This window comes from Solanum verrucosum, unplaced genomic scaffold (genome assembly GCF_900185275.1).
Source record: "Solanum verrucosum unplaced genomic scaffold, falcon-dt-bn FXZP01000177.1, whole genome shotgun sequence".
NCBI classification, from domain to species: Eukaryota; Viridiplantae; Streptophyta; class Magnoliopsida; order Solanales; family Solanaceae; genus Solanum; species Solanum verrucosum.
The window spans coordinates 669,451-695,490 of NW_026020401.1; the positions used below are offsets into that span (position 1 = coordinate 669,451).

Consider the following 26,040-nt stretch of genomic DNA (forward strand, 5'->3'; position numbering starts at 1 on the left):
GTAATTAAAATATTAACAAAACTAGATTAATTGGTTTTTATTTGAATCAGTTTTTATTTTTTTATAATAATTTAAACCAAATTGGTTAATCTAAGCATGAAAATAATTTTTAATTAATTGAAGAATAAAAGCAAAGTTTTGACTAACTTTTTGAGAAAAAGTGACAAAGTGGAAAGAGAACATTTTTTTATTTTATTTTTTTTTCATTTGAGAAAAATGTCCTTAATTTAAAACCACTTTAAAATAAAATGTGATCAAGTGAAGCGGCCTTACATCATATCTTTTTTAGAACAAAGATTTAACTTAATTAAAATATGAAATTGGATCAACATTTGATTAATAAAATAAGTGAACACAACAAGTGGAATGTGTTAGAACAAACCAACACAACGAAAATGACTCGTCTTTTTGGGGAATCTAATCAAGTTATTTAAAGTTAGAGTTAAATAAAATTAGTCAACACATAATCAAACAATTAGAAGAGTAAATGAGATAATGAAATTGGGCCCTTTCTTGGGCCAATTTCGTTATATTTTAAAGCTTTAATCTCATTCCCGTTTTGCGTATACACTGGATGTATATCAGTGTATATGAGCGTATATATTAGCTCTTTTCATGTATTTCTTGCTTCCAGACACCTGTATTTCGCCTCAGCCCTGTATTTCCACATTTTTTACCTATATATCAGTGTATACCGATATATATCAATGTATACATGCTGTATCTCAGCCTTTTTTTAGCTTTCTGAGACGTTTTCAATTTCCAGCCCCAGTATTTGCCACCTTCAACCTGTTCGTCAGCTTCTCTATTCCCAGGGGAGTGACTCGGGGAACAAATGGATTTGGGCCTTTATAGCTCTCTCGGAATGCAAAGGGGAGAACGATGGAGTCCAAGATGAACTCGAGTTGGTGTTGCACATATCAAAATAAAGGGAGAGGGAATTAGTAAAGAGTTTTGAATAATTCAAAACGCAATTATGTCTTCAATTGGAAATGATCATGATATAACTAAATCAAGATATCTATAAATTACTACAAGTGTAAAAAGGGTATAAGCATATGAAGTATCACTAATGCTCACCACGTGATATACTACATACTACTTCCAATAATTTCATCTTGACATATTAGCAAACAATCTCATGCTATAAAATAAAAACTAATGCTACCAATAAAATAATGAGCAAGCTAGCAAATGATGCTAATAGTTAAAAACAAAAATCTTTAAATTCAATCACATTATATAGAACACCACAATTATACAAGGACAATTTTGAAAACAAAACACCTTGCTCTAATTAACCATGCTGTTGGAAACAAAATTGTTAACAGAGGACTAGCACACTACTTCAAAAATAAAGAATAAAAAAAGCGTATGACCAATCATGGTCAGCAGAGCAACACGACACTAGGCTGATTAAAGACATAGAACGACCAAACTCTCGCCTAATAACATGCTAGAAAACGAAAAGGGGTAAACAACATGAAGAGGAAAGGAACTAAGGCTGCCCATTACTTGACTCACATGATTCATGCTAACTGGAATAATAAATAAAGTAAAGACACATTTTCACAAATCACAAAATCACAACCCTGTGAGATGAGATTGACAATGAAACAATACGCAAAATGGGAAAGAAACCAACTTAAAGCCACCCGGAGTCATTAAGACTCCTAGCGAAACAAACTAAAAAAAAGAAACACTCAAATAAACAGAAAGAAGCTATTTCAAAATAAATAACAAATCAAAACCATTTCCCAAATTTCCAGCACTCAAAACGACTTACAATGAAAACAGCGAACAAGCCAACACAATAAGAAATAAAAGGGCATGGGCCGGAATAAGATTTACCTTTCGAAATGCAGCGAAACTAGGACAACAACGAGCCTGAGAGGGACAATTCTTTTACCACGAACTTCGAATACGAATGGCAAACTAAGAAAATCCGAGAGTCGATCTTCTCGGAACTTACAATCAGAAAACTAGACACAAATTTTTTGCACTGTAAAAATGACTATTGCTCAGTAACTCCAAAACCTCTCCTTATGCTCGCTGCCCCCTAAATTGAATGCAATGATGAATTTTTATAGGAGAAAATTAATTCGATTAGAGGGGAAACAGATTAAAAATTTGAATTTCAAATCCCCTTTTTCCAAGAAACAGTAGAAAAGATATGGGCTTTCTGACAAAAGAGGACGAGGGGACGGGAAGAGTATGGGCACTGCGGATGTTGACGTTGTCGGGTTCTCCGCGATTGGTGGAATTTTCCGAATTTGCTGGGATTTTCGCGTGAAGAAGACGATATTGGGGCAGTGGGGTCGCGTCGCTGTTGGACGAACCTTCTGGGTTTCCTTTTGGTCGCTGTTCTCACGTGGAGAAGAAGAAGAGGCAAAGTGGGGTCGTTTGGTATTGTTGTTGTGAGAATTAGGGGCTGGATCTTTTGGATTGAAATTTGTGGGATGGGCTTTTGTTTCTGGGTTGGTCTTTGTGGGCTGGGAAACAAAGAGAATTGGGTCGGTTTGTTATTTTAATTAGGAATAATGGGCTGCTGGTTGCGGGCCCAAGAATGGTCTTTTAAATAGTCCAATAAGGAGTGAAAGCATTGGTCATATTTGAAATAACCAAATGGCTTGCAATCTTGGCCAATTAAATTAAGAATTTGGTCAAAAATTGAATTTAATCAAAGAACTTTGGCCAAATCTTAAACAAGATGAATTAATATGAATTAATTAAAGAGCTTCTTATTCTTAACAAAATAAAATAATTAACTTAATTATAAACTAACCAATTTAAATAACTCAAATTGTAAATATAAATAATACTAAACTAAATTAATAAAATATTTATCTTAACAATGTAGAAATCTTTTGATATGATTTTCAAATAATCATAAAATATACTAATTATAGACATAATTATGTAAAACATAAATGTTATCTAAAAATAATAAAAAGTGACAAAACTATTTAAAATAACTTGCAAACTATATTTTTTTTTTTTGAAATTTTATAAAACTAATTATTTTAAGTCGTTTGAAATTAAAGAAGCTCGAAATGATTAATTTATATTGTGGAGGTCCAAAATTGGGTGTCAACACGCACTATTCAGACTTTAGAAGATATGTTGAGGGCTTGTGTGATTGATTTCAAAGGGAATTGAGATGATCACCTACCTCTCATCGAGTTTGCTTACAACAACAGTTGCCATTCTAGCATCCAAATGGCTCCCTATGAAGCTTTTTATGGTAGAAGATGCAGATCTCCTATTTGATGGTTAGATGTTGGTGAAGCAGGGTTGATAAGACCAGATTTAGTTCACCAAGCCATGTAGAAGGTGAAGGTGATTCAGGAGAGGTTGAAAACAGCGCAGAGTCGTCAAAAATCCTACACAAATGTTATGAGAAGGCTATTAGAGTTTGAAGTAGATGATGGGGTTTATTTGAAGGTTTCACCCATGAAGGGTGTCATGAGATTTGGTAAGAAGGGGAAACTTAGTCTCCGGTATATTGGACCTTATTACATAGCCAAGAGGATTGGTAATGTAGCTTATGAGTTGGAGCTACCTCAAGAGTTAGCAGCAGTTCATTCGGTGTTTCACATCTCTATGTTGAAGAAGTGCATGGGAGATCCTTCATTGATTATACCAACTGAAAATGTTGGGATTAAGGATAACTTATCTTATGAGGAGATCCCGGTTCAAATTTTAGATCACCAAGTTCGCAAGTTGAGGACCAAAGAAGTAGCTTCAGTCAGAGTCTTTTGGAGGAACCAATTTGTTGAGGAAGCTACTTGGGAAGCTGAAGAAGATATGAAGAAGAGATATCCACATCTCTTTGAATCCGGAGGGAATGGAGACCAAGGTACTAATTCTCTTTTTAGTACTCTTTGAATTATGAATGAGCATGTTGATTGTTGCATTTACTTATTGGGTGTTTGAACTAGATGTTACCACCCTTAGCTTTGTGAAATAAAGCTCATTCGAGGACGAATATTCCCAAGGGGAGATATTGTAACATCTCACACCTAGAAACGACTATAAAGAGTTTAAAATATGAAAATATTGATTTTTGGAAAGAATTAAGGAAATCTGGAAATTTTTGTCTAAGCTAAGAAAGTGAGTTTTGGACATTTTTAAACGGCTATAACTCCTAGCTCAGGATGATTTAGGAACAGATATTGATATGGTTGGAAATACCTTGGAGATATCTTTCAAACGCCACTGAGTTTGCACAATTTCAACATCGTATGAGTGAGATATGCCTTTCGGAAGTTGGGATGTTGGATTGAGGAAAGTACCAATCCGGATTTAGGGACGGGTAAAGTAGTCTTTTCTCTAATTAATTTCCTAATTCGTTTTTAGTAATTTATTGGGGTAAAAACATGACTTAGTTAGTTTGGAGAATTGAGAAATACGCTTAGGGCTTGGAGAAGAGAGAAAGGAAGAAAGAAAGGGAGAAAAGCCAAGATTTCGCCAAGAACGTCAAGCTTTTGGAGTGGAATTCATCAGGGGCGATCCCTATTAAGGTATGTGAGATCTTTTAGTGATGGGTTAGTTCACCCACACACCAACTTGTTTCAATTAAGTGATTTTGGGTTGTTTACATGTTAAAAAGTGAAGTTCTTGAAGGACATCGTTAAATTCTTGATTGGTTGTGTTGTTGAAGTTTCTTGTTGATTTGATTCATGTTTCCGGGTGGATTTTTGAGTTAGATCTGATGTAAGTTGAGAGTACTAATGACCCTAAGTGTTTGGGGAAATAACTAAGGAAGATTGGAGGGTTTAGAGATGAAAAACGAAGAAGAAAATCAGGGATTTTCTATGCAAAGGCTTGGGGCGCCGCGCTTGCCAGAGCGCCACAAAAATTCCTCTGAACTTTGGCCTCTGGCGCGTCGCGCCAGCTAGAGCGCCACAGAAAGTTCTCTGAACTTTAAGGGCTGGCGCCCCGCGCCTCTCAGAGCGCTAGGGACGCCAGTTTCCCCCATTTGTTCCCCACCTTTTCGTACTTGTTCCTAAGCGATGTACCTATGTTTTCTAGTTGTTTCCAACACTCTAAGGTACATCTAAACATCATGAAATCATCCATAAACATGAGATCATGAACTTTGAATCCATAATCTAATTCAAGGAAAGTTAAGATCAAAGTCAAAGAAGTTAACAAGTAAGTCAAAGCAAAGTTTCTTAAAGTTTTCAAGAGTCTTTATTAAACGTTTAAACTTCATTTTAAGGCTCAAGTTTCAAGTGAAGTAAAGAGTAAAGAGTTGAGTTCATTTCACAAAAGTTATTAGGGAACTAAGTATTCCCAAAGAAGCTTATAAATGTTTTCACATTTGAGCAAGAAAGGAACTATGATTTCCAAAAGAGCCTTTGGGCTAGTTTTCAGTAAAAGGGACATCGATTCCAAGAGAGCCTTTGGGCTAAACTTTGAGCAATTATCTCAAACTAAAGAAAAAGGTGTTTAAAACACATATAAGCTAAAGTATATTTTGGGAGTAGTATTGAGCACCGAATTGGGGACACGAGTTCATATTAACTCAACTCTCCATAAGAACTATGTAGCCAACATGGGAGTTAACGGCTCATACTTTTTAGATGATCACGTAAGTTAAGCTAGTAGATCCACTAAGTTAAGTAAGGTCCTATATGACGGCGAGGTATAAGATGGTCCTTGGGCAACGTGAGGTATAATGTTGTATCATCACTAGAGCTCATAGTGGTGGTTGTCGGTTAAAAAATCTCGCACAAAAGTTATATTACTTTTATATATAACTAAAGTTGAGTTTGGTATTGCTTTATCTTTAACAAACTAAATTGTTTACACTATTTTACAAGCTTTATATATATATATATATATATTGCATGTGTCTTATTGCTTTATATTGAGTTCAGTTATTCATGAGTTGTACAGAGCCAAGGTAAGTGTTCCTTCTTACTCGTTTCAAGCTTAAGTTGTTGTTTAACATTCCAACTCACATACTCGTACATTCAATGTACTGATGCCAGTTGGCCTGCATCTTATTATGATGCAGACGCAGGTAACCAGGATCAGCATTCAACGCGCCGTTGATCTAGTCTAGCACTCCAGAGTCAGTGGTGAGCCTCGTTGCATTCCGGAGGACTCTTTTATTCACTTTCCTAGTTTCTCTTATTAGGATGTTGTGGGGTCTGTCCCAACATCCATCTCGGTATTATAAAGGCTTCATAGACAGTCAGACAGTAGTTGAGTCTCTCATCTATATATTTACATATATTCTATTTTGAGACATAAGTTGCCATTTTGGCAGATTTTATCATTTAAGTTGTTTTATGAACTTATATTGTGTTGAGTTAAGTCTTCCGCTGAGTTGAGTAGCCAGACCAAGGGTTCGCTTGGGGCCAACAATGGTCTCCGAGTGCCAGTCTCGCCCAGGGTGTAGGCTCGGGGTGTGACAAAATTCATTCAAATTTTGGACCAATTGAAATCTCATTTTTTTTAAAAATATTTTATTAATCAAGATATTTACTTTTGGAGTGATGGCTTTTGGACTTTTATCCCTACCTTGTATATTGATTAACAAATTATACAATGAGGGAATATAAATCAAAATCTGGAACAACCACAAACATTATTCACAGAAGATGTGCAAGCACATAGGGAATAGTTACTTTTACTACATAGGCCAGCAAAGGTTGTTTGAAATTTGTCCTTTTTCATGCTTAGGCTACTTGAGAACAAAAATTTCTACTGATGATATGGTCATGAAGAAATTTCATATTCATTCCCAAATCTTGAATTTATTGAGCAATCAAAACAACAAGATACAATCTCTCGATAATTAACAAATTACCACACAACTCTACAAAGTCTCTCCATTCACAATTAACTCATTTTATGGAACAGAAGCTCTTGAGTAAAAATCACAATTACAGTGAAAAACAATCAAATTCTTCAAGATCAACATTATCTTAGACGTTCACCTTCCTGCAGTTTACGCGAATTTGGCCTTGATTCCCTGTCAATGGCTTGATATTTCCCATCTTAATCATAGACTCGGCAAAATCTTTAGAGAAACTCCCGAGGTTGGTACTATATTTCTTAACAAGATTATCAGTTTGACCGCCATTAAATAGTGCTTGATCAGAGTGCAAAAGTCCTTTCTTGGACACCAAGTTACTAAAATATTTTGTGTCAAAAAGAGCTGGAGTTGGATCAAGTGGAGCAAGGTTAGTATTGCCTCCACTGCGTGGACAATTGGCTTTGCGTTGGCTAGCAAAAGTGGAGTCGATGTTAGTGTCATTGTAGATACGATTCCTGAAGGTGGAACATTGAGCAAATCCTAGAGTGTGGCCACCAGAGAGAGCGACGAGATCTTTCTCATCCAATCCTTGCTTCTTGAAGTTGTTGATAAGTGCAGGTAAGTCCAAAAATGGAGGTGGGATATCATTGTTTGCTGTGGTTCTACTTGCTGTAGTAGAATCCCTTCTTCCTAGTGGAACTTCCCATGTTGGTCCACCTAACTGTTCATCAAAAAAACCATCCATTATTTTAGAACTAATATAATAATAAATTGACAAGAGTAAAATGAATAACTTACTGCAACTACAGAGTCGCGAGCTGCAACAGCCACAATATCTGCACAAGACACAATAGAACGTCCACAACATTTATCAACCTCCGACTTGATTTTGTCAATCACATCAAATCCTCTAATAGAATTGTTATTAGGTATCGCAGTCTTTTCACTGTCAATAGTAGCCGTTTTGTCTAGAAGAATTGAAGCGTCACACCCCTGCATTTACAAGAAATATATTATCTCATGAGTAGAAATATGTAAGTATGAAAAGAAGAAACTCAAAGAATCTCACATTGACGAAACAATCATGAAAATGTAAACGTAGCAAGGAGGCACCCATTCGCCTCTCTTTCCTGACTGCATCTTCAACGACTCGTTTTATGGCAGGCAAAGCTTGGGGACAAACATGATTGTAGAAAGAAGGTGAAAGAGAATCTGAAAGTGCCATGCTTGCTAGAGAAAACATGACTAAAACATGAAGAACAAAGAAGCTATTGGATGCCATTTCAAATGCTATAGTTTATGAAGTTGCTACACTTTTATGTGTGCTTTGATGTGCTTTAGAGTGTAAAATGTGTGTGTATTTATAGTTAGGACAAATGTTGACTATGGAAACACGACAATGTTTTAGGTTTAGCAACTCTCAAAAGAATAAGATAGACATTGACAAACTCTAACAACACTGGTTTTTTAAGTATTGCAACTTACCAACTTCCCTGATCCTTTTGAAGGATAGTGTTACTACTACATAGTTAGGTAGTTTTGATTATAAAATAAAAAATTATTTTTAGATAGACAAGTAAATAAAGTATAATGTGTAACAAATACTTGTGCATATAAGATCAAATTATTTATCACATAGCTTTTTAACATAGGGAGCGCGGACTTGCCCGCGATTAGTTCCACCTCGGGTACCGAATACCCGGATGGAAAAAAAAAGCATTTTTTAAATGATATATTTAATAATTATAAATCGATAACTAACATCATAAGAGGAATTGGTAAAAGAGAATTCAAAAATCAATGTAATTATGAATAATATTTTCACCTCCTGTGAATTGAAAAGAGTAATTGCTTCACATTATTTGTCAAATTACTTATTGATCAACTAATTATTTGAAACTTTGGTATCAACATAGGTATATAGTAATTTGTCCTATTACTCTGTATATAGCAGGGTACTTATTGCGTTTTTATTTTTGTATGATTGGAAAAAAGGCATTTGAAATAATCCTAGACTTGTATTCTAAGATACTTTTCAATTGTTGATATTGTATGTTTCATTCAATGTGTTGGTAGGAAGGAAAATGATTTTCATCAGAATTAATTTTTTTGAAAGTAAGTGATTGTTTAGTTATTTTTTGGTGTTTGATAAGTTAATAATCTCAAAAGTATTAATTCAAATTAAATGCTATAATCATAGTTTGATTTAATTATAACCTGTAGCAAATTATTGCCATTCGCCTCTTTCCCTGAAATTCTTGCTCGCCACTCTCCCTCTCTCGCTCGCCAGTCTCTCTCTCGCCTCTCTCACTTTATACAAACACAAATGTATAAATTGAGTTTCTGTTTGTATAAAGCGAGAGAAAATTGTATATACACATGCAAATACATATATCTTCGTCCTATTCACTTATAATTATACAATACAAATCTTCCCCCGCCCAGTTCTCTTTTTCCTTTCTCTCTTTCTCGCTTTATACAAACACAGATTATACAAAATACAATGTATAATTTGTGTTTGTATAAAGCGAGAGAGCGAGAGAGAGAGAGAGAGAGAGATTTGATATACAAACACTTTATTTTGATTCAATTGTATACAAATTCAAATTTTATGCAGATATACAAACTCATAAAATTGAATTGAGAGGCTGCCATCGATTTATACAAACGAGAGGCTGCCAACGATTTATACAAATGAGAGGCTGCCAGCGATTTTATACAAATTTGATGCCCCTAGCGATTTATACAATCTGATTTTTATGTTTGCTAAATGTGAAAGTTATTTTTTTTTATGTGGTGGAAGTGGAGAGGAGATAATCTATATAGATTAATCATCTATCAGGCTTATGAGATTTGTTTTTTTTTATATATATAATTTTATTACATACGCCATTTTTTAGAAAAAAACTAACAACTTATTTTTTTTAAAAAAAAATTATTTATAAAAAATTAACTTATCAACATTTAAAATTAGAAAACTTTTTTGAAAAGTTATTCCATACTATATTAAATGTCAACGCTAACAACATGCAAATAAATAATTTTAAGGAGGGGTAGCAATTGGTTAAGACTGATGTTGAAGGTCTTAATTAGTTCCTTAATTAGAGTTGAATACTATTGCCACAGTTATATTTTATTGAGTTATTCAATATTTATCATTGCCCCATTTTTATTGTATATACGTTTCATATACAAAGTGATTTTCCTTCAGTGTATTTTGTGGCGATTAACAAATCTAACTTGATAAAAAAACTTAGTGTCTCATGTATTACACTTTTTCCTTTTTAATTAGTCTAAAATAATGATACTCCTACCATTTTATTTCTTAATGATATTAAGATTTTTTCAAGATCATAACAATTAAGACCTATTCAAATCAAACAAGTGCTTAAATCTTAATATAAATCAATACACTTAATAGTCTAAAATCTAAATCATTCAAATTCAAACCGATTAATCACAAACAAATAAGGCTAAGACTGATGTTGGAGGTCTTAATAAGTTCCTCAAGTAATAAAGATGAATACTTGCCACAATTATATTTTATTGGTTCATTCATTAATCCTTACTTATAAATTACAATATATAAGTTAATCCAAGATTATATATATCATATGGTCCCTTGGCATACCGTGTGTCACGGAAAAATTCTTTTTTAAGTATGATGAAGAAGAAGCGTGATCAGTAGATCAACAACTACGTTTAAATAATACCCTTTATGTCCTTATTTTTTGAGGATTTCATACCATTAATTATGATTAATTGGTTTTACATGGACAGACTGTTGGATATTGCATATATTATTGTTATATTTTTTCTAGAATAATGAGTTGTTCAATTATGTAGAAGCAGTCTTATAATTGATTCAGTAGAATATATTAATTTCTTAGTCTTAGTAAAAGTTTAATACAATGTAGTAAAAACCTCTACCCTGAGTAATACTAGCTGCATGCTATTTTGTAATGATGCATATTAATCTATATTATCTTAATAAAAATTAAAGGTATGTAATTTTAATATTTATATAAAACAAATTTTCATTCATATTATTTTCTACCTTGGCGTTAGCGTAGTTCTCCAAAAAGAAATATAACACTGATATCAAAGCCTTATTGATTTTAATGGATTTGTGCATTTCTTGATGAAGAACTTTCAATCATTTTTATCCGAATCTATTTTCAAATTAACTATTTTAATATGTCTTAGTTTAACTCGTTAGATTTGATTATTAGCAATTGAATATTGTGATGATAGTAAACAAAAAACAACAAAATATTAATAAAGTAAATAAGAGATCGTATAAAGCTTCAGAGGTTCAATGATGTATATGAGAGAGCTAGATCCGGTGTTGCTAGCTTCACTCTAAGAACGATTTGATGAAATAAATGCTACTAAGATAAAGACTAATGATAAAGAAAGCTTGGAGCACAAGAATATAAAGTATTGCTATTGTATTTTTTTGGGATCAAAATGTCCTAAAATGTGTAAAATAAACTATTTATATAGGTTATAAAGATAAAGTATCGGTCAATAAAAATCCTCCACTTGAGGTCTAAAGTACCACATCGAATAGGTGTTGACCATGTACTAATGTTATTAGTGGTGCCAATTAATATTTCTCTATCGTGCTCAGACTATCTACACGACCTTTTGGCCATGTCATTAGGACCCAAGCCCTTTTGTACTCTCCATGGCATAGTACTTCGGGCTCTTGGATTGCTCCTTGTTCATTCTTCATTCTTCGAACTTCAGATTTCCACACATTACACGTTTCACCTTCTGAATTGTTGATCCGAAATCTTGTCGGGGATCGAAACAGCCCATTGGTGCCATGTGTCCTTCCTCTCGTGTCGCCACATGTCCAAACAATGTTTACCCCAGACAGAATGAGTCGATAAAATATAACTGTGACAATTATTCAACCTACTACATAAAGGAACTAATTAAGACCTTCAACATCTTAATCAACCAATAGCTATATACCCCTCCTTACAATTATTTTATTTGCATGTTGTTAGCGTTGACACAATTAGTATAAATACAAAGGATGTTTATTTTTTGTTTAGTTATGAAACATCAGAAATTAAGTAAGAAAATTATTTTCCGGAGAAAATCATTTTTCTTCGTATCGAACACATCCTTATTTCTTTTTATATATTTCGATATGTATATATATACATTTTACAAATTATTACAATTTTTTGTTTGGTTGTCATTTAGTTGTTAGTCGCCACAAAATATAATATTATCCACAATTACTGCTAGGGGTGCGCATCGGTCGGTTCGGTTCGGTTTTAGGTATTATTGGTTCGGTTTATTGGTTTTCGGTTTGTAAATACTTCAAACCGATAACCAAACCAATAACATATTTCTTATCGGTTTTTGGTTAATCGGTTTATGGTACTTAACGGTTCGGTTTTCGGTTTAACCAATAAGAAAATACTCATATATATTGTATACACGATAAGAAAAATTTCAAATAAACCACATGATTTTTCCAGCATTTGGCATGAAAGTAATAATCATAAAAGTAACAATCATTTTTCTTGCAAGTTTAGACACTAGACGCATTCAAAGGAAAAAGTGTGAAAGTAACAATCGTTTTAACCATTAACAAAAAGTGTGAAAGTAACAATCGTTTAACCATTAACAATAAGACTAGTAAATTTAGTATAGTCTTATTGGGTTATCGGTTTAACCATTAACAAAAATTATAAAACCGGAAACCAAACCAATAATCCAATAAAAAATTTTGCAAAACCGTTTAAAAACCGTTAGCCCAATAACCCAATATCAATAAACCAATAGTGTTTTTTTCGGTTCGGTTTATTGGTTAAATCGGTTTTTGCATACCCCTAATTACTGCCTCCTTTCCTCATCATTCGTCAATTTTTAAATCTTAGTATCAACAAGTAGAAAGTATCTTTGAAAAAATCAATACAATCTCGATTATTTTAAAAGCCTTTTATCCAAATATGCAAAAAGAAAAGCTCAATAAGTACCCTGCTATTCAGAGCAGGACAAATTACTATCTGTGTTGATACCGAAGTCTCAACTAATTAATGAACTCAATCTGTTATCAGATAATTATTTGATCAACATGTAATTCGATATAATTAAACTTTTTAATTTCCAAGAGGTGAGAATATTAAAAAGAATGACATTATTACTAAACCTAGAACAATTGTTGTATTAGCATAGTTAACATTTTTCCTGCCTATAAATACACACACATTTTACACTCTTCCTCACACCAAAGCACACATAAAAGTGTAGCAACTTCATAAACTATATAGCATTTGAAATGGCTTCGAATAGCTTCATTTTTCTTCATGTTCTAGTCATGTTTTCTCTAGCAAGCATAGCACTTTCGGATTCTCTTTCACCTTCTTTCTACAATCATGTTTGTCCCCAAGCTTTGCCAACCATTAAACGAGTCGTTGAGGATGCAGTCAGGAAAGAGAGGCGAATGGGTGCCTCTTTGCTACGTTTACATTTTCATGATTGTTTCGTCAACGTGAGTTTCCTCTTTGCATACTTACAAATTTCTATTCATGAGATAATATATATAATTTCTTGTAAATACAGGGGTGTGACGCTTCAATTCTTCTAGACAAAACAGCTACTATTGACAGTGAAAAGACTGCAATACCTAATAACAATTCTATTAGAGGATTTGATGTGATTGACAAAATCAAGTCGGAGGTTGATAAATATTGTGGACGTTCTATTGTGTCTTGTGCAGACATTGTGGCTGTTGCAGCTCGCGACTCTGTAGTTGCAGTAAGTTATTCATTTTACTCGATCTTGTCAATTTATTATTATATTAGTTCTAAACTAATGGATGGATTTTTGATGAACACAGCTAGGTGGACCAACATGGGAAGTTCCACTAGGAAGAAGGGATTCTACTACAGCAAGTAGAACCACAGCAAACAATGATATCCCACCTCCATTTTTGGACTTACCTGCACTTATCAACAACTTCAAGAAGCAAGGATTGGATGAGAAAGATCTCGTCGCTCTCTCTGGTGGCCACACTCTAGGATTTGCTCAGTGTTTCACCTTCAGGAATCGCATCTACAATGAGACTAACATTGATCCCACCTTTAGAAGACAACGCCAAGCAAATTGTCCACGTAGTGGAGGTGATTCCAATCTTGCTCCACTTGATCCAACACCAGCTCTTTTCGACTCAAAATATTTTAGTGACTTAAGGTCCAAGAAAGGGCTTTTACATTCTGATCAAGCACTATTTAGTGGAGGAAAGACCGATGATCTTGTTGAGAAATATAGTAAAAACTTAGGAATGTTCTCTAAAGATTTTGTTGAGTCTATGATTAAGATGGGAAATATCAAGCCATTGACAGGGAAACAAGGTCAAATTCGCGTAAACTGCAGGAAGGTGAACTAATTAAGACAATGTTAATCAAGAATTTTATTGTTTTTAATTGTAATTGTGAAAGATCTTAATGAAGAGCCTCTCTTACATAAAAGAAGTTAACGGTGAATGGAGAGACTTTGTAGAGTTGTGTGGTAATTTGCTAATAAGAGAGAGATTGTATCTTGTTGTTTTGATTGCTTAATAAATCCAAGATGTGTTTAGAATGAATCATGAGTTCCTATTACCTTTGATGTACTATTGATTATTTTGAAATGTCTTGATCATAAGTATCATTTCCTTCTTAATCATACTCCCTCCATTTCAAATTAATTGAATTGTTTAAACATTTTTCATTTTTCAAATTAACTTAATTATTCAGTTTTCAAGACTACTTTTAGATTGTTCTTCCAATTTTATCCTTTCATTAGTTAGTATTGGAATTAGTGATTAATTAATATTTAGTTATTTTAATCATAAATTTGACAATAATTAATAAGGGTAAAAATGAAAAGTTATGTCTAATTTTAATTTACGTCTTAATCTTTTTTTCTTAAAGGGTGTGAAACACCTCAACAATTCAATTAATTTGAAATGGAGGAAGTAACTTCCATATTGCCAATCTTTCTCCCTGCTAAGAATCGATCAACTCCTTGTTGTTCAACATAATATCATATGATGATACAACGTAACTAGGTTCAGTACTATTGATTATTTTTTAAAACTAAAGCTATTTCTTCTTAAAAAACTTTATGTTTTTATGGTCTTAGACTATATATATATAATTAATATATCAAAATATTTTTTAATTTTATGGAGTTGTGGTTTTATACATGTCATTTGAAAGTTAAATTTAAAAATTGATAAAAAAAAAAGAAATATTCTTTATGTATCGAAACGAATTAAAAGAAAGATAAATATAATTTTTTTTGATTAAAAAATTCTTATAATAATTCTATTACAACTAAAAAATGGAGGCCCCTCAAATCTGGGGCCCTAAAACGGATGGCTCATTTGCATAGGCATTGAGCCTTCTCAGTTAGCAATAGAAGTAAAAAGTTGTAAATGGTAGAAACTTTATATGGTCATAACTTTGAGGTAGTCTATTCGATTTACATTATTTTTTTTCTTCCACAATTTACAAGGACAAACGGCCGTATGGGGATTTTATGAGGAAAAGAATGCACCCTTCGTTTTAATATATTTGTATGATTTAGATTTTAATGAACCTTACGAAATAATTTTTTTATATCAAAATATCGTTTAATTTTGTGGTCTTAAATATGTCACGTGAAAAATTATGTAAGAAACTATAAAAAAAAAAAAAAAAAACATTCTTTTTTAAACGGATTAAAAAGAAAATAAATTAAAATGAAGGAGTACCTTCATCCCTTACTATTTACAAATTTCCCAACATTAGTATTATGAGATTTTAATCTTTCGATCGTTAAATTTTTTTAAAAAAATAATAAATTGCAATAATCAAATCATGACTTCATAATATAATAATAATTTGTGTCAACAGGCTAACCCGATCTGGCCCACCCCTCATCCGCAAGGGTACACTTTATTGTTGACCCGACCCTATTGATACTTTTACCCTCCTTCACTACGGGAGGTGAATACCAAGATGGATGGTTTAATTAAATAATAATAATAATTTATTTTGGCTAGCAAATATTTTTCAAAATTTTTCAACCGGCCAAACAAAAGAACCAAAGGAATACAAATATATGATATATCAATTTAACTCATTATTTGATACCCTCGAAAAATAAATAAATCAACATATGTCAATCCATGCAGAACCAATGTACCTTAATTATGAGACAAAGTGTAGTATTAAAACGTAGTTGTTGATCTACTGATCGTGCTTCTTCTTCATCATATTTTATTACTATATATTATAAAGGATTTTTCGGTGAAACACGCTATGCCAAGGGATCATATCATATAGTCTTCAATTAATTTATAAATTATAAGAATAAGTAATGATTAATGCATGAGACAATAAAATATAGTTGTGACAATAGTATTCAACTCTATTACTTAAAGGAACTAATTAAGACCTTCGACATCAGTCTTAACCAATTACTTCCTTACAATTATTTTATTTCCATGTTGTTAGCGTTAACATTTTGTACAACTACCCAAAAGATTTTTTTATTTTTTTCATAATATAGTCCACACTAAATGCGTTTTGTATGGAGATAATTTTTGAAAGAGGTTTTCTAATTTTTCAATGTTTGGTGAGTTAAATTATTATATTTTCAAATAAAACAAGTTCTTAAATATGACAAACTTAGTACAATTGCCTCCTCCTCACACTCCAAACTCCATTAGATCCATAGTATTTGCCTATATTATATTAAATGTTTTTGGTATATTTTTTGTTTACTAATCAAATATCAAAAAATAAATAAGAAAGTCACTTATGTTCCAGTAAAACATTTTTTCGTGTCAAATACATCATATCTAGTTTATTTTTATATCGACACATACATTTTACAAATTATTAGTACTCCTCCTATTTCAATTTATATGACATGCTTTCCATTTTAGCCAACTTAAAAAAGGATGACATATTTCAATATATATAGGAGCAATGTAACTTTAAAACACTCATTTTATCCCTAATGCGATGATGATTTATAGTCACATAAATATCTATGATTTATTTTAGATCATAATTTATTTTTAATAAAATTTTATATCCAATTAAGCTACATCGTATAAATTAGGACAGAAAAAAACTATGTTTTGTTTGGCTGTCAATTAGTAGTTGTTAGTTGCCACAATATAAAATATTATCCACGATTACTTCCCTCCCCACCTCATATAATATAATATCAATCGAATAAAGACGTTCTTATCATGAAGTAAACCTTTTGGCTTTTGGTCATACCCTTGGAGAAAATGGTTATATCATTCTTCCAATTTTCAAATCCTAATCATTTGTTTCGTCATTAGAGTATCAAAGAGAGTAAAAAAGTAACTTCAAATCAAAGTCAAGGAGGGGTTAAATTTATTTTCTTTTTCTTCGAAAAGCCTTTTTTTCCATCCATGCAAAAAAGAAACACTAATTATAGAGTAATAAATAATAAGTGCCCTGCTATACAAAGTGGGACAAATTACTATACATGTGTTGATACCAAAGTCTCAACTAATGAACAAGCGCTTATCAAATAATTACCCGATCAACATATAATTCGATATAATTATTGATATGAATATTTCAAGTCTCAAATGAGAATACTTCTGATAATTACAATAATTTTTCAAATTTTATTTTATTTTTATTTTCGAATATATTCTATTTTTTTTTGGGTTTCCTTCTTCTTACACTTCATCTATTTTATTTCAAATATGTGCAGGAACACTTGTTAAAAAGGATTTTATGTTTTACTAGCCCCCTTTCCTAGCTATTTGTTGTAGAAAATATATACTTTCTAAACTCAAAACTTATTCTCTTGTTCTCCGGAAAATTGTGTAGCTTAGTTGGCTGACTAATTGAATTCCTACCTTGTTGGTGAGGGTTCGATTCCCCACAGATCTCCTCCCTATTTCTCCCTCCGGATTACTTGTACAATGATGCATAGCATTGGCATCCACCATTATTAGCACGGGCAGCACAACAATTTTCAAAAAAATAAAATAAATATATTTGAACATAGAGTTATGTAGTAATATATATCTTGCATTTGCTTCATTTCTTTTTGTATGTATAAAGGATACCATCCTTCCAAAAGGATCAGGGAGGTTGGTAAGTTGCATTACTAAAAAAAAAGTGTTGTTAGAGTTTGTCAATGTCTGCCTTATTCTTTTGAGAGTTGCTAAACCTAAAAACATTGTCGTGTTGCCATAGTCAACATTTGTCCTAACTATAAATACACACACATTTTACACTCTAAAGCACACCAAAGCACAACACATAAAAGTGTAGCAACTTCATAAACTAGAGCAATAGTTATAATGGCTTTTAAATATAGCTTCTTTGTTCTTCATGTTTTAGTCATGTTTTCTCTAGCAAGCATGGCACTTTCGGATTCTCTTTCACCTTCTTTCTACAATCATGTTTGTCCCCAAGCTTTGCCTGCCATAAAACGAGTTGTTGAGGATGCAGTCAGGAAAGAGAGGCGAATGGGTGCCTCTTTGCTACGTTTACATTTTCATGATTGTTTTGTCAATGTGAGATTCTTTTATTTTCCTCTTTTCAATATTACAAATTTATATTCATGAGATAATATATAATTTCTTGTAAATGCAGGGGTGTGACGCTTCAATTCTTCTAGACAAAACGGCTACTATTGACAGTGAAAAGACTGCAATACCTAATAACAATTCTATTAGGGGATTTGATGTGATTGACAAAATCAAGTCGGAGGTTGATAAATGTTGTGGACGTTCTATTGTGTCTTGTGCAGACATTGTGGCTGTTGCAGCTCGCGACTCTGTAGTTGCAGTAAGTTATTCATTTTACTCGATCTTGTCAATTTATTATTATATTAGTTCTAAAATAATGGATGGATTTTTGGTGAACTCAGCTAGGTGGACCAACATGGGAAGTTCCACTAGGAAGAAGGGATTCTACTACAGCAAGTAGAACCACAGCAAACAATGATATCCCACCTCCATTTTTGGACTTACCTGCACTTATCAACAACTTCAAGAAGCAAGGATTGGATGAGAAAGATCTCGTCGCTCTCTCTGGTGGCCACACTCTAGGATTTGCTCAATGTTCCACCTTCAGGAATCGTATCTACAATGACACTAACATCGACTCCACTTTTGCTAGCCAACGCAAAGCCAATTGTCCACGCAGTGGAGGCAATACTAACCTTGCTCCACTTGATCCAACTCCAGCTCTTTTTGACACAAAATATTTTAGTAACTTGGTGTCCAAGAAAGGACTTTTGCACTCTGATCAAGCACTATTTAATGGCGGTCAAACTGATAATCTTGTTAAGAAATATAGTACCAACCTCGGGAGTTTCTCTAAAGATTTTGCCGAGTCTATGATTAAGATGGGAAATATCAAGCCATTGACAGGGAATCAAGGCCAAATTCGCGTAAACTGCAGGAAGGTGAACGTCTAAGATAATGTTGATCTTGAAGAATTTGATTGTTTTTCACTGTAATTGTGATTTTTACTCAAGAGTCTCTGTTCCATAAAATAAGTTAATTGTGAATGGAGAGACATTGTAGAGTTGTGTGGTAATTTGTTAATTATCGAGATATTGTATCTTGTTGTTTTGATTGCTCAATAAATGCAACATGTGTTTTGAATGAATGAGTTCCTATTTCCTTTTGATTTACTTTCAGGGAAAAAAGGATTAAGACAACTAATCAGAGTTTCAAATTTCAATAATAACTAGACAAGAAAAGTGCAAAGCAATGCAAAATGAGAATTATATGCAATGTTGTCATGAGATAGGATCCATGAAGGACTCGTGAGGTTCATATATCCACCGAAAATAGTTCCCCCTCAAGCATGCAAATCAAAATTTTACATTGGCATCACATTCCATGACTATGACTATGAATGCATGATCACAATAATAAATGATTAGTCATATGCAACAAGAATAAAAATATATATTATTTTCAATAGAGTGCCATATATAGGCCACAAAATACATCTCTTTGCATAGGCCTCTAATAGACGTTTTTCAATAGTCTATCACTACTAAAAATGAGTGAAAATCAACGGCGACTGACTATAGTGTGTACATTGCCGATTTCGTGAAACCAACGAACAGGGTCGATTGATTTTTCAAAGATATACATACAAAATGTAGGAATTCATAATCGAACCCAGGTTTTTTCTATGACTTTGGTCAATTCTATCACTCAACCTCACATGCTCGTTCATGAAATATTTTCATCATTTATATTTATACTCTTCAACTGCAAATTTGCATTCAAAAATCGATATTATTCTTCGAGTTTTGTAATAAAAATCGTAAAAAACTGAGGGACTGCATCAATTAAACTACATCGTATAAATTAAATTAAGACGAAGGAATACTATGTTTTGTTTGGCTGTCAATTAGTAGTTGTTAGATGCCCCAAAATAAAATATTATCCACGATTACTTCCCTCCCTCATATAATATAATATCAATCGAATGAAACCATTTTTATCATGAAGTAAACCTTTTGGTCATACCCTTGGAGAAAATTGTTATATCTTTCTTCAGTTTTCAAATCCTAATTATTTGTTTCATCATTCGACTACCAACAAAAGTAAAAAGTAATAGCTTCAAATAAAAGTCAAAGAGGAGGGTAAATTTATATTCTTTTTCTTCTAAAAGCGCTTTTTGTCTACTTATGCAAAAAGAAAAACTAATAAATAAGTGCCCTGTTGTACAGAGTGGGACAAACTATTACTTGTGTTGATCATACCAAAGTCTCAAATTATTCGATCAACATATAATTCAATATAATTATTGATATGAAGATTTCAATTCTTAAATAAGAATACTTCTGATAATTACATTGATTTTTCAAAATTTTATTTTAATAGTATTTTTCGAATATATTCTTCTTTTTTGGTTTAATTTCCTTCTTCTTACACTTTATCTATTTTATATTTCAAATATGTGCAGGAGCACTTGTTAAAACGGATATCGTGTTTTACTAGCCCCTTTTCCTATTTGTTGTAGAAAATAAAAACTTTCTAAACTCAAACATATTCTCTTGTTATCAGTTGGTTTGACTACCTAACCTCCGACCTTATTGGTGAAGGTTCGATTCTCCACATTGTAATCCCCTTCCCGATTACTTTTACAATGATGCATAGCATTGGCATCCACCATTATTAGTGCCGGATACAATAATATTATCCTTCAAAAGGATCAGGGAAGTTGGTAAATTGCATTACTTAAAAAAAAAGAAGAGAGTGTTGTTAGAGTTTGTCAATGTCTGCCTTATTCTTTTGAGAGTTGCTAAACCTAAAAACATTGTCGTGTTGCCATACTTCAAAGATGTCTTGCTGATATATTTAGGATTATTGTAAATTGGGAAGGGTAGGTCGGGATAAGCCTTGACCTGCTAAATTCGTTATCGGCATAATTTGCATCAAAAGACGCAATAAAAATAATATGAGTATAATAACATTGATTAATAGACATCATAGGTCGACCAAGTTTAAGTTAGTCAATCACTCAATTGTATGATTGAAAGTATGGAATGAATCTTTTTAAGTCAATATTATTAGTGCACTAACTTTTAGGGAAAAGGGATAAGACAGTTGACTAGAGTTTTGATAAATAAATACCAGTAGTGGCGGATTCAGGATTTTCACTCACGGGATTCGAAAAATAGGGATTTGAGAAGTGAAAAGTGATTTAGCCTTTAGGAATTCGGACCTTAATTAAACTTTTTTGGGTTCAAATGCACATTTTTAGCACCATTTTTTATTTATAAAAAAAGCGAGAAAATTAGGAACTGAAACTAAATGAAAAAGAAAGCTAAAAAAAATGAAATACTCACGCCAGAATTCGAACTTCAGATGTAAAAGTTAACTGTAAGGAGACCTGTCACTACGCTATAGCTTTCTCCATTTAAATTTATTTGTCCTATTTTTCTTTTTATTCCGCTCAAAAGTGTATGTCTCGTTACCTTTTTAATTAGCAACTCTTTAATTAGTTCCAACTTTTCACATTGATCGCATGTTAATATCATAATATTAAAGAACATTTTGATACATTTAACAAATTTTTAATTTAAATATACAAGATTCAAAAGTCCTTTTTGTTGTGTCGTAATTTTCCTATTTCTAGAAAAATCACTTTTTGAAATGTTCTAAGTATAAAACAATTTGAGAAAAATACTTAGAAAAGAGTCGCCACTTAATTTTTAAAGAAATTAAGAAAACTTATAATTTTCAAAGATTTAAACAGAAAAAATCATTTGAAAATACCAAAGAAGGTTCGGGGTTCAATTTACACTTCGAGAAGGGTTTAAGCATTCGAAGTGCCCGCTAACATGCGGTTGACCTGCGACTTGACTAAAATATATTTTGACTATTTTTAGGAAAATGGTTGAACATAAAAGAAAATATGATATTTTACAATATTCAATTAACTCTGAAGAATAGTTAAATAACGAACATTTTATATTTCATTTTTACTTTTTTAGAGGATGAGATCCAAAATGAAACATTTGAATTAAATTACAAGTGATTAGAATATTAATATAAAACTAGATTAATTAGAATTTATTTAAATTATTTTAAACCAATTTAATAAATTAAAACATGAAAATCATTTCTTATTAACTGACTAAACCTTTTGAGAAAATGACTAAGTATTTATAATAATATTTTACATTATTAGATTAACTTTGAAAAAATAGTTAAACAAAGAGCAATTTTTTTTATTTTTTAAGAAAATGGGACCCTAATTGAAACATTTGAATTAGAGACAAGTAATAAGAATTTTAACGAAACTTAAATTAGTTGGGTTTTTTTTTTTGTATTTGAGTCATTTTTTGGTTTATGAAAAAAACTATTTTAAACTAATAATTTATTTATTTTGACTAAAGATTATAAATGAAAATACAAGAGTTGATAAAATAAGTTTTGTTAGAAACAAAACAACTCAGATGAATAGTTCGTCTTTTGGGGAATTCAACTAAGTTAATTAAAAATTCTAAAGTTAGAGTTAAACAACAAATAATAAGTAATCACAATTAAATAATTAAAGAGTAAGGGAGAAAATGAATTTGGGCCTCCTTTTGGGCCAAATTCGTTGGAATTTTTTGGGTTTTAACTCAATCCCGTTTTTGTATACACTGGTTGTATATCGGTGTATATCGTATGAATCCAGCCCATTTTTCTTGTATATAAGGATGTATACCAAATGTATACAACCTAATTCAACTTCCAGAACACCTGTTTCAATTTTTGGACCTGTATATCGCTGTTTTTTCCGTGTATACTTGTGTATACAGCTGTATAGGTCATGTATACTGCCTTCTTTTGTTTTTTTAAGACCTGAAAGTTCAATTTCCAGCTCCCTTTTAAGTGCATTCAATCTGTCCGTCAGTTTCAAAGGCGGCTGACTCGAAGGGAAGGGTTTGAGCCTTCGTGGCTCAACAAGAAAATGCAAGGAGAGAAAATAAAGTCCGTGAGGACTCGGAAGGAGTTTCACATGCAACAAAAAAATAATAATAATGATTAGCTTTTGAGGCGAAGAAGAAAAGAGCAAATAAGACACAATTTAATTAAATAACGTAGCCCATGCAATCTGAAACAATATATTACCAAATTCACCACATGACATGGAGCAAATGAATTTAAAGCCACATTATTAAGAGCTGAAGTATAAGGAAGTTCTAAGCAAAATATGCACACAGGCATGGGCATAACAGTGAAGTCCTAAGGGAGTAAAAAATGGGTCCAACAAGGGCAACTTATTCAATGAACAAATGATTGGTAAACAATAAAATTCACCACACAAAAGAGGTAGAGGGCGTGTTATATACTAGGCAGAAATCATGTTTCATTTGGTCATTTTTTATTTGGACAAATTTCCAATTTAAGAAGTGACCACTTTAAGAAATTCTATGCCAAACATATAAGAGACCAACTTAGGCACGGCAGAGGCAAATTAGTAGCTGTCAAATAAATAAAAGCAAATATACAGTGCTTCAATATGTTGAAATAAAAGCCGATGACCTCTTAATCTTTGACATTTAAATTTCGGAAACCGAAAGGCAAAGCCTACATGACACGAGGATTACCAGCAAAAATAAATAAGAACAAAGCAGGAGAGACATGCTAAAGGACAAATATAAGGAAAAGCTAATCTTAAGAGAACCAGACTGACCCAACATCCTCTATTTTGATCCCATAAATATACGTATTCACTGAAAATCTCGACATATAGGAATATACCTCGATGAACCAAAAGAAGGCTCAGGCATACACCAAACTGAAAACTTGACTTACGCGTCCCATATGAGCTTAAATATAAGCAGAAGTCAACATTCCCAAATCAAATTTACAAGACGGATAGGGGAAGATGAACTTCAACTAAGCCAAACACGAAAGGAGATTGACATGGTTGAAATAATCGACCCCAGATTCATAACGGCAAATATGAAGTGCCAAATGAACTCGCAATATTGATGCGTTGTTTCAATCTTCCAACTCGAGGTGGAAGAACGAAGGAAACGACATCTAACATCAAATCTCATTACACATTATTGCAGATTTACGATGACGGGAAAAAGACTAAGACGAAAAAAAAATGCTACAGCCAACAAACAGCCTACCAACAACTATATCCATATTCCAAGCACAATCGAGATCAAAAGATGAGACAATGGACAAAAGTAAACCAAGAACCTCAACTTTTATCAATATCCAGAAGCAAATAGACCAACTTCATATAAGCATGAAATCAGTTATAGATATAAACAAATGGACGTAGAAACTAGAAACATCAACCTTTAGGCAACAGAAGAAAATTAATTGGAAACTAGAGAAAAGAGCTGAGAGTTCTACAATATTCCAGTAGAAAAATAGTAGTCAAACTTCAGGCAAAACAGTGAGAACTTCTATCATTATTAATATAAATAATGTTAACATACAACAACTAAAACATAAGCAGGAACATCTAGACAGAAACTTGGAGTAACTAGGAATTGAACAAAACAAAGCTTGGAAAAGATTTTACCTCTTTCGGAGCAGCGAGCAGGGATGACGAGCTAGCCGTGAGAGAGCTTCCACCACCACCACACCCACACTTTGAGAGTTCCGACAACAACGGGAGAGTCACGTTTTTAAGAGGGAAGCTGAAACTAAATACTCTTTATAGTATTTTTTGATCCTATACTAGCTGACTCCTATCTCTTTTCTCTTTTCTTCCAATCCTTGTTCAAAAAAATAAAATCCCCCCCCCCCCTTTAAAACAGTAAAAGAGATGGGTTTATATAGAGGGGATAATGGAATCGATAAGGGGGAAAATGGGTGAAGAACGGATAGAAATAGGGGCCAACCCGGAATTCCCCACAAATTCCCAAATTCAAAATTCTTTACCAGGACTAGAGAACAGTTGGGTTTGGTGCGAAATTTCTTCCAAAATCCCAGAAAATCTGGACGAGGCAGCAGTGTGGACGACTTCGATCAAATCCACCGCCCTTGCGCTCGACGTGGCGCCATCTCGTTGCCACAAAGTTGATTGGACGCGGCTAGCAGGGCTGGGACGAGTTGGTGAGGGCAGAGGAGGACGACTTTTCTCCAGATTTGCCGGACTGATGCGACTGATTACTGCTGGATTGCTGGAGGTTCTGGGTTTTGATTTTTTTTTTGCTGGAGAAAGAAGAAGAAAAACGTACAGGGGTCATATGGGTCTGTTTTGGTGCTGCTGTTGGAATGGGTTTCTATTGGAGTTGAATTGGGCTGGGATTTGTATAAAAGAAGTGGGCTGAAAGTTGGGAATGTTGGGCCAAGATTTGGTCTTAAAATTGGAAGAAAGTGGACTATGGAAGTTGGCAAAATGTAGCTTAAATTGCAATTAAAAAAATGGGCAAATGAATTTCAATTGTAGCCAATCAAATTAAGAACTTAGTCGAATTGATTAAATTAGGGAATTCAACTAATAATTAAATATGACGAATTAATTAATGAGCTTCTTAATCTTAACGAAATAAAATAATCAACTCAAATATAAAATAAATAATAAAAAATATAAACTATTGTATAACTAAACTAATTAACCAAATATTTAATTAAAACAAAAATATTTTTGAGACGATTTTCACATATTCATAAAATATACTAATTATATAAAGTATATATATTATTCAAAATTTATAAGACGTAACAAAACTACTTAAAATAACTTGAAAAAACATTGTGAATTTTATAAAATTAGTTA

General features: G+C 32.7%; 4 protein-coding genes across 4 annotated transcripts in view; 3 read left to right on the forward strand and 1 right to left on the reverse strand.

Annotated features, from left to right (window-relative positions):
- LOC125839970 (non-specific lipid-transfer protein 2-like) overlaps positions 1-26,040 on the forward strand; it is a 554,062-nt gene that overhangs the window by 255,360 nt on the left and 272,662 nt on the right. The gene's annotated exons all lie outside the window — the stretch shown is intronic.
- On the reverse strand, positions 6,737-8,192 carry LOC125839948 (peroxidase 70-like). Its single transcript, XM_049518910.1, has 3 exons — positions 7,842-8,192; positions 7,571-7,765; positions 6,737-7,493 (listed from the first exon to the last, which is right to left on the reverse strand). Exons 1-3 carry the CDS (start codon positions 8,052-8,054, stop codon positions 6,942-6,944), a joined length of 960 nt encoding a protein of 319 aa, XP_049374867.1. The 5' UTR covers positions 8,055-8,192; the 3' UTR covers positions 6,737-6,941.
- LOC125839955 (cationic peroxidase 1-like) lies at positions 13,077-14,186 on the forward strand. The gene is made up of 3 exons (XM_049518918.1): positions 13,077-13,289; positions 13,361-13,555; positions 13,638-14,186. The coding sequence occupies exons 1-3, from the start codon at positions 13,077-13,079 to the stop codon at positions 14,184-14,186; spliced, it is 957 nt and encodes a 318-aa protein (XP_049374875.1).
- On the forward strand, positions 18,068-19,436 carry LOC125839957 (peroxidase 2-like). Its single transcript, XM_049518920.1, has 3 exons — positions 18,068-18,341; positions 18,421-18,615; positions 18,698-19,436. Exons 1-3 carry the CDS (start codon positions 18,126-18,128, stop codon positions 19,247-19,249), a joined length of 963 nt encoding a protein of 320 aa, XP_049374877.1. The 5' UTR covers positions 18,068-18,125; the 3' UTR covers positions 19,250-19,436.